Genomic DNA, 8,811 nt, shown 5'->3' with positions numbered 1-8,811 from the left:
TAAAATATGGCGTTGCATTGCACAGAAGAGTGCGTAAAGACTGTCGGGGATATGGCTATTTTATCAGATGGACCGGGCTGATGGGGAGGGGATGACAACAAGGGGAGGTACGGTCAAATTTAATAGGGACATTTGGAATGACAGATTGGGGTTAAGCTACATTGGTAGTATTCAGATAAAAACAGAAGGTAGTGAGCAATTTAAAAGGAAAACACCAACTTTTTGGTTAATACTCTTATTCTCCACCCTCCCTGGTGCCAGGCAATAAGACAGATGCCCATCTGTGTGTGTGTGTGTGTGTGTGCGCGCGCGTGTGGAGAAGCTAAAACTCCCAGAGACTGACTAGCCACTACATAGTTTAGCACAACGAATGGTAGTGAGTGGCAAGTGTTAGCTTACCTCCATCAAAAGTAATCAAATTCCCTTCTGATTTGATGCAGCATCACAAAACGTCTTCCAATAAAATATTTGTAGGGAGACTGCTCTTGCACATCCAACAGACTGGATCTGATAACTTCAGTATACCAACACTTACCATCCACTACCCTTAACTGTGCTCAGCTAACCAACAGTCAGCAGGTCTCAGATCCCGAATGTGCACACAGAGTAGCGAAGGGTATCCATCTTCTTATCTGGTTCTGAGGATGCACAATAAACGTTTTCCCCAAAAAGTTGGCCTGTTCCTTTAGTTGTTTTGTTATTTAGAGGAGAGAAAAATTAGTGGTATACATTTAGGAAAAACACTTTTTTTTTTTTGATTCAACAAAATAGGAGGATACACTCATTAAATGTGAAAAAGTGAGATTTTTGGTTTAAAAGTACTGCCTATGACTGCCCCGGGAGCGCAGAAAAAGTGATAATCAGCCTTCTTTTCCAACACAAACCCACTGTAAACATTCATTTCTTTAAACTCCAAATCCAACTTGAAGAATGAATACATTTACCCGTCTTATTAGACAAATGCTGTACAGGGTACAATACACATTCAATACTTTACTCTGTACATCTTTATTTTTGTCTCAAGTTTGCATATATTCATGTTATTTTCTGAAAAAATAACTTCAGCAATGTAAGAAACTAAACCAAGAATCTGAACATAAGAACTTTCTATATACATATTCCTGTAATTTCTTTACAAATGTTAAGTGACGTTTGCAAAAAAAAAAAAAAAAGGACCACAAAAAATAGAAACGTTGGAAATAAATTATAAACATAAACTTGAACTGCATATTTCCCTCACATTCCTAGCATTTACAGAGATGTGTAGCTAGTCTTCACCCATCCCTTTGGGAAAGAAAAAAAAGGAAAGAAAGAAAATTTGCATGCATATAAACCAGCTGTCACACCGCAACACCAGCGTGGACAGGGGCTGTGGGTCACCGAAGTCAAAAACACCGATGGATGTATGCACAACTAAACATTCAAATACGCAGACAGGACCAGTTGTTTTGCTTCTCTTTAAATCTCTACTGACGGCTGAATTGAATATGCCATGGGAACGATGGGAGGACGCGAACCTCTGCTGTCTGCAGGAGCCTAGTAATAAAGTGCCGGACACCTCAAATGAATGATTTGGTGTGTTTGTGTGTGGGGTGTCACTGCTCTCTAATGTGTAAGAAAACAGAAAACTTCCAAAGACTTGACAAACTAAAGCCACACATCCATAAAGAACATTCATCTGTGTCCGCATCATGGGGACTGCGAGCCGCACTGTATCTGCCGTCTCTTTGTAACAGCCGGAGATCAGTGAAGAATTTCAAGGGGGTGGGGGTGGTGGTAGTGGTGGTGGTGGTGGTGTGAGCCTTTAGCTTCAATACCGTTTAAGCTCACTGCAAACGTGCTCAGGGTTTAAAGTGTCGCCTGGACACGAGCGAGGCAACACAAGCCTTCAGCAGAGGAAAACCACTCCGACATAGTCAAAGTCATGCTAAGCCATTTATCACAATCCCTACTGCTTAACTGCTGCACTCCCCCCACCAGCACCACGGCCTTTCTCTTGCCTGTCACCTCACACAATAAGTGCTATTATGTCTATGCACATGGCTTTATGTGCATTTGTATGAAACAATAATAGCAACTGAGGTATCAATAACATGGCTGCCGTGTTCGAATGCAAAGCGTCATTTGTGTTTCAGCAAGGTTTCCCCGACCTTCGCAGCTGCAATTTCCCCTGACAGGTCCAATACGTTCCACTCCATCGCTCCCTCAACGCCCCGATGTTCCCTTTCAGCTCCCCTCTGCTGCTCATTTACACACACCTCATGTACACATTCTGCTTTACAGGAGGGCGGAACCATGCATGTGCATTTCAAGGGCCTACCATACAATGACACTACAGATCATGCTGATCCATAGCAAAACAACAACAACAACCACACACACGCACGCACGCACGCACGCACGCACGCACGCACGCACGCACACACACGAGCCCCCCCGAATGTATTTGTGGCAAGAAGGAAGAGCAGATTGCAGAGCAAAGTGCTGAGCTTTCTGCAGCCGTCGTCCCCTGCAGGACTTGGCGAGGTCCTTTTTCACAGCATGACAGTGCAGTGCAAAATGGAGCTATACTACAAGAAACAAAAAGTCTCACATTAACATTCAATGAATAATGAATCTGAGGGATTGGCAATGACTCAAGGTAGAGAGGAACTTGACCCCAACCCACTCGTCTTCTAAGCAAACACAAAATATGGCGAGTAACTGCAGTGGACAAAACCGAAACACACATGAAATATTCAGCGGATGTGGTATTTTTAAATCTCCGTAATAAAACTAATCTTAACTTGCATTAGTATTAGAACAATTTGTTAGAAAAACTGAAAATATTCGGAGCATCTCTGTCCAATACCCAACTCCTCCAATGACAATTCTTGTTAGAAACAAAGGCTTAGTTAGCCAGCACCACAGGCTGGAAGGACTGGCTTGGGTATTGCAGATTGTAGCTTCCTAAACCCTCAACAAATGGTGGCTTTTCCATGTAGGAGATTCCTCCGTTGCTGCCAATGATGCCCACACTCTGGGCTGGAGGAGGGCTGGAGAAGGGGTCAAAGGTTGGATGGGTGTTGACAGAGTGGGGGGGCTGGAATGGGCTGGCATGAGGTTGCATGGGCTGGGTGTCAGCGTCGAAGTAAAGGGGGCCTGGGGATCCTGGGTAGACAAACTCTTTGGCGTTGGGAGAGAGCTGGCTGGGGATGGGACCTCCAAGGGAATGCAAGGACAGAGACAGCGGCTTGTGCTTCAGCAGCTCTGGAGCCAATATGGTGGTAGGAGAGCGGGAGAGCATCCTCTGGGCAGGCGGCACACCGACTGTGACCCCAGAACTACCCGCTGACCCAGCCCCACTGCACTTCTTCATCTTGGTGGAGCCAAATTTAGTGGCAGCAAAGCTGGCCGTGGTGAAGGTGATAGGTTGAGGACGGGCAGTTGGAAGAGCGGAGGGTGGCGGTTGGGTGGAGAGATAGGGCAGCCCGCTGGGAGGAGAAGGAGTAGAGGTATTGGAAGAGTGGGCTGCAGGGTCAGTGGGTGTGCTGGAGCTGGGGTAACTGAAGAGCCCGGGGCAGGACTGCCCAGATAGAGGTGTGGGGGAGCTCGAGAGTGACGGCATGAGGGCAGGAGATGCCTGGCTCCCAATCGGCACAAACACCTGAGCATCTGGATTGAAGCCCAGATTCTTAGCCTCATCTGCCTCTGTATCTCCTTTAACCTCTCTCATCACCCCCTCAACCCTCTCACCATCACAGCCAAGGCCTGGAGGGTCCTCAAGGTAGAGTACCTTCACCGCCCCCTTCTCTCCAATCTGGTAGGACACCTCATAAGGGTCGATCCACACACTGAGCTCCGCAGGAACATTTGCACGCACTTCCTCTGTGTCCAGTCCGCTTCTCTTGGCAGCCAACTCCACTACGGGGTCCCTCGGTGCTCCAAGGTGAATGCAGCGGAAGGCAGAACCCCGGAGTGGGGCTTCAGGGTACCAGTGACCCTCAAAACGAGATACCAGTATCCTCTCAAGCTCCTCTCCGAACAGGTCAGCTCGACGGCGAGGCAGCTTGTTATACAGGTAGGACACGATAAAGTTGAGAGCAACCTTGACTTCGAGATGCATGGCTGCACCGGCTCAGCGCCGTCTTGGGAGCGCAACGTTAAAGATGGTGGCGTTAAAGTGAGGCGATAAAACTGTGACAAGGGTTTATTTTTCCTCTGGCTTACTGTAAAGTGTCCGATTTGTTTATTGTCACCATGTTAAAAAGGCACCTTGAAGGCAGGGGCAGCAGGTTGCAGGCTGTTTGCTGTCGTCTCAAGTGTCTCGGATTGTTTCAGGTCCCAACTGTAAAGTAGAAGAAAGAACAAAGCAGTCATTTTACCTTGAAACAAAAGCAGGAAGATCTAAGGGGCGAAGGATGAAAAGATCATGGGGTGGAGACAGTCAACATTAATTCAAACGTTACAGAAAAATAACTTGTATGGTGGCTGGAGTGTGTCACGAAAATGAATAGATCAGCCATACAAATCAGTTATTTTATACATGATCATATTATCCATGATGTATAAGGCTACAAATCCTCCTCGTCAATACCATAGCCTTCTAGGTTATTTTACTATTTAACCATCTTTTTCCCTGAATTTAGATTAAACATCTAACCCATGTTACAAGTTTGTACTTTCATTGGAATCTTGGTTTCTCAAATTCTAATTCTCCAATCCAAATCCATATTGTTGAGTATTTGATGACTGAACTAAATGTATTTTTGGGTTCAGGATGTGTTTGCAGGGCTCTTACTAATGTATGATAATGTAAAATGTTGCAAAAATAGTCTGTTATATTTTTGTTTTGGAAAAATATTTAAAAAATCCTGACAAATTTTACATCTACATAACCCTCATCTATTGTTAAACAAGTATTATCTATGTTTATTTCCATTTTCCTTTGATTCTGTGTTAAGTAAAACTATCAATTTTCTGTTGCTAATTTTTTTTTTAAACTCAGAAGTGTTGAAAAACAAACCACTGAAAAATCACAGTAAAGAAGAACTACAAAGGCAGGCACTTTCTCAAGACCAAATAACCAGAATGCAAAATAGGTTCATTCATATTTTTCTGCTTATTTATCCAATGTTTAATGATCTTGATACTATTTGTACAAGAACTGTTTTAAACATGTTTTTTTAAGCCAACGAAATCCCAATAATTCATAAATAAAAAAAAACACTTATTTATTTCCAAATTGTATTTATTTCCTCTGTAGGCCAAGAACAGACACTAAAAATGACGTGCCAATTTTACCTTACGGAAAAATTAGTAAATGTATAGGCAAATTATTATGATACATATAATTCCACTTACACGCTCCAGCCTCCATAGAGGTCCTGAACCTAATAAAAGCAGGAAAAACACACTTCTACAATGACAACTGCAAGTGTCACCCACCCAACAATATACACACTGATTCCATTCGGACCTCTGAGGCATAATACTGACTTCAATAAGAAACGTGACAGTCTCATTCACTGTAAAAGACTTCAAACCTGTTTAAAATGGAACCTAGCATCCTGGGAAAAGTGATTTTCAAGCCTTGCGTGATGCCTTTAGGAGTGAAACGAAACATCCAGCATTTATGAGTGTGCTCTTCTATATTTTGGTTTTATAAAGTACAGGATGTACTGATGGACGTAACAGATGCTGCATTGTGGGCTTCATAAATCCTTTATAATCTGAATCCGATCCCATGGAGTGCCTCCTGCTTAATGCTTCAGAACACTCAGAGTCCATTCATCGACATGCCAACTGGATGACACATTAACAGCAGAAAACATCATAAGACACATGTGAGGAGCGATTGCAAAATGGCAGGACAGTCCACTGAACACCATTTCCCACCATGCAGCGCACATGATCACCCCCTCCCCCTCATGCACATACACAAACAATCCACTCACATTCACTTCTCTGCCAGATGGGGATTCGGCAGCTAAGATTTGAAAGACGCCTCTGATTAAAAGACAATTATGTTGTAGCCGCAGATAAAGCTCCTGTGGCAGGCTGGATGCAAGGATTTGGGAGTTATAGTTCAAGATTTTCATTTTCTTCTCACATGAATAAGGTGACATTGAGGATGGGGGGTTGGTTAGAACAGGCTATAAATAGGGCTCTATTTTGCATCATGTTTTTTCCCAGATTCCTCTCCACCACTACCTGAGTTTCATGGTGACCTAAAGAGGATGCAGCCTTCCTTGAACAGCAACAGCTTTGTCTCAAAAACCTCCACACAGCTGAGCTACCATCTGCTGCATTTCATTATAAAAAGGACATTATAACTCTAGAGATCCAATGTCATTCAATGACATTAGTGGGATGGCCAAAATGTGCAGGCGTGTTGCTTCAAAGGTGCAGTAAATGCTCTCAATGATCACCCACGGCTTGGAATTTGAATAATAAACATGCACCGTATTTGTATTGTTCACCTGCCGACGTGGTACTCATCTTAAAAGGGGCTGGATTTGTTTCTAGAGGCCTATTGTTGGGTCAGAACAACTGCAGGATTTACGGGGCTATTTTTGTTTATATGGAGCTTCAAATATGTGGCGCTGAGATCAAAATAAGCAGGCCTGAATGAAAATAAATACTTTCCAAGTTTTTTATCGCTATTTTCCTGTAGTGTAACTGAGAGCTGCATCCCAATACAACATTATTCACAGAAGGAACTGTAAAAATTATGCACATCTATATGACAGAAATGGGGGTAAAAAAAAAAAAAGGGAGTAGCATTGAGATAATACCATCCAGGTATGCCAGGATGGAAACAGACAACAAGGTAACGGGATCTACCTGGGGGATTACAGCATATGTCAGTCAAAAGGCAGTGGAGCAGAAAGGAGACCGGTTTAGCTGACATGCTACTGAATGTCAAACTGTAGCTGTAAATTAAATTATGACGCTAATTAAGAGGTGAAAAGCTAATCGAATGTATGTGGACCGAGGAATGTCGAGGAGAGTCCCTCCTCGTCATAAACATGATAGAGGCACGAGCTCTGAGAGGGTCTCCACTTCAGTTAATATATAAGCTAATACAAACGGGAGAGGACAAAAACAAGATTGAATCTTCAACGGTCGATCCAGTCATATCCTTCATTTTTTTCAGCACATTTGGATGGACAACCGAGAGACAATGTGAATGGACTAACAGTACGACACTGACATTAAAACGCAGTACACCATTTTCATGCTAACTGTTATTTTCTTACCTGTGATGCCTTAGCTTGACTTCCACATTCTACGTTAATTCTCCAGTGCTGTCTCGGTTTTCCAGGCAAAAATAACGAGTCCTCGGTGTTAAGAATATGACCAGTAGATATTTCTTCACCTTAGCATGATTATTGTTTTAAAATGCAACCTTATTTTTCAGACAGCCAGAGGGTTCATCGTCAGCTGACAGCTCGCATGGAGGATCCAAAGAAACTTTAATGTTTGTCAACCCGGCGTATTTATACAGTGTGAGTCGCCCACACCCCCGTGACGACAGGAACTACTTTCTGTGTATTATAATGGCCAGTGATTCAAATGTTTTACAAATTATTTGAGCGATTTTTGTCCTCGCAGCAAACCACTGACAGCCTCCAATGAACTAGATTCATCTATGCTAACATTAGTCCATACGCTTTTTCAAAACAAATGTAAAAAGGAACATGCCACGCCTCATTTTTCAGGAAAACTGTTATTATAACGACAATTAAAATCATCTTCCGAACGGAGCCCAAACCAAATGATGTTTTAATAATTTATAGAATATACGCGTTTACCCAGTGGACACTAGCTTATCATGCGGAGGGATATTTGTAGTTCCATATGGTGCTGAACAGTTTGCTAAAAATATAAGCGGTGATGGCAACAGAGTCTCTATTGGCTGAGAAGGGGGAGGACCCACAAATTATTGGGCTGCTGCATCCATTCAGCAGCAGAAGCAACTGACTTTTACCAAAGGCTTGTGGGAAATGAGGTCCTTATGATTTAATAATTATACTGCTACTGTTGTATTAAATAATTCTACGTGGTTTCGATGCTTTGACTATGTTTTTACTCAGGGCTTTATAATACAGTCACACATTTCTATAAGGAAATTATCCTTATAACTATCCTGTTCGTTTGATTGATTATAAGCCCAATTATTTTACAAATCAATATTGGAAAATTATGATTTAAAACACACACAACACCAGATTTTAGACTAGGAAGCATTTTGTGCAAGACATCTCAGAATAGGTTTAACATCATTATTAGTAAAGCAGCAGTCTATCATGATCACTGTTATCAGTTCAGTAATTTAAAATAAAAACAGGGTTCTGAATTCTTTTATGCAAACTTTGGACTGAATGATCATTGAGTCTTAAGATAGATGGGAATTTAAGGCTGATATGTTATCACTGACACAAAAGTTTAAAAAAACATACTTTTTCAGTCTGTGCAAAGTATTTAAGGTAGAGAATATTTTCAGAATTGGCTAACTTCAATATTTTTATTATTTATATTTATATAATTATTTGGCTGTCATTAAAATCCTATATGAAAATCTATCATGGCTGTATGTGAGCATTTATGCCAGTGCATACGATCTTTCTTTGTAATCATTAACAAACAATTTAAGCATTATCATTTTTGGTCTATTTTTCATATAATGGATTGGCCTTTTATATAGATAATGTATGCATGTATAAATCAAATGTATTAAAATATGGAAAATGCAGCATCAACAGCAGCAGCTGCAAAAACAACAACAACAACAACAACAATAATGTTTTATCTTACTTTTTTGCCCTA

General features: G+C 41.8%; 1 protein-coding gene across 1 annotated transcript; it reads right to left on the bottom strand.

Annotated features, from left to right (window-relative positions):
- Positions 1-989: 989 nt before the first annotated feature.
- Positions 990-7,490, bottom strand: tob2 (transducer of ERBB2, 2). The gene is made up of 2 exons (XM_086185284.1): positions 7,242-7,490; positions 990-4,327 (listed from the first exon to the last, which is right to left on the bottom strand). The coding sequence occupies exon 2, from the start codon at positions 4,103-4,105 to the stop codon at positions 2,891-2,893; it is 1,215 nt and encodes a 404-aa protein (XP_086041410.1). The 5' UTR covers positions 4,106-4,327; positions 7,242-7,490; the 3' UTR covers positions 990-2,890.
- Positions 7,491-8,811: the final 1,321 nt, after the last annotated feature.

This window comes from Aulostomus chinensis, chromosome 18 (assembly GCF_037954235.1).
Source record: "Aulostomus chinensis isolate RoL2024-O1b breed Wild chromosome 18, RoL_Achi_v1.0, whole genome shotgun sequence".
NCBI classification, from domain to species: domain Eukaryota; kingdom Metazoa; phylum Chordata; class Actinopteri; order Syngnathiformes; family Aulostomidae; genus Aulostomus; species Aulostomus chinensis.
Note: the sequence above shows the minus strand (reverse complement) of the source record. Positions and strands in the feature narration are given on the sequence as shown.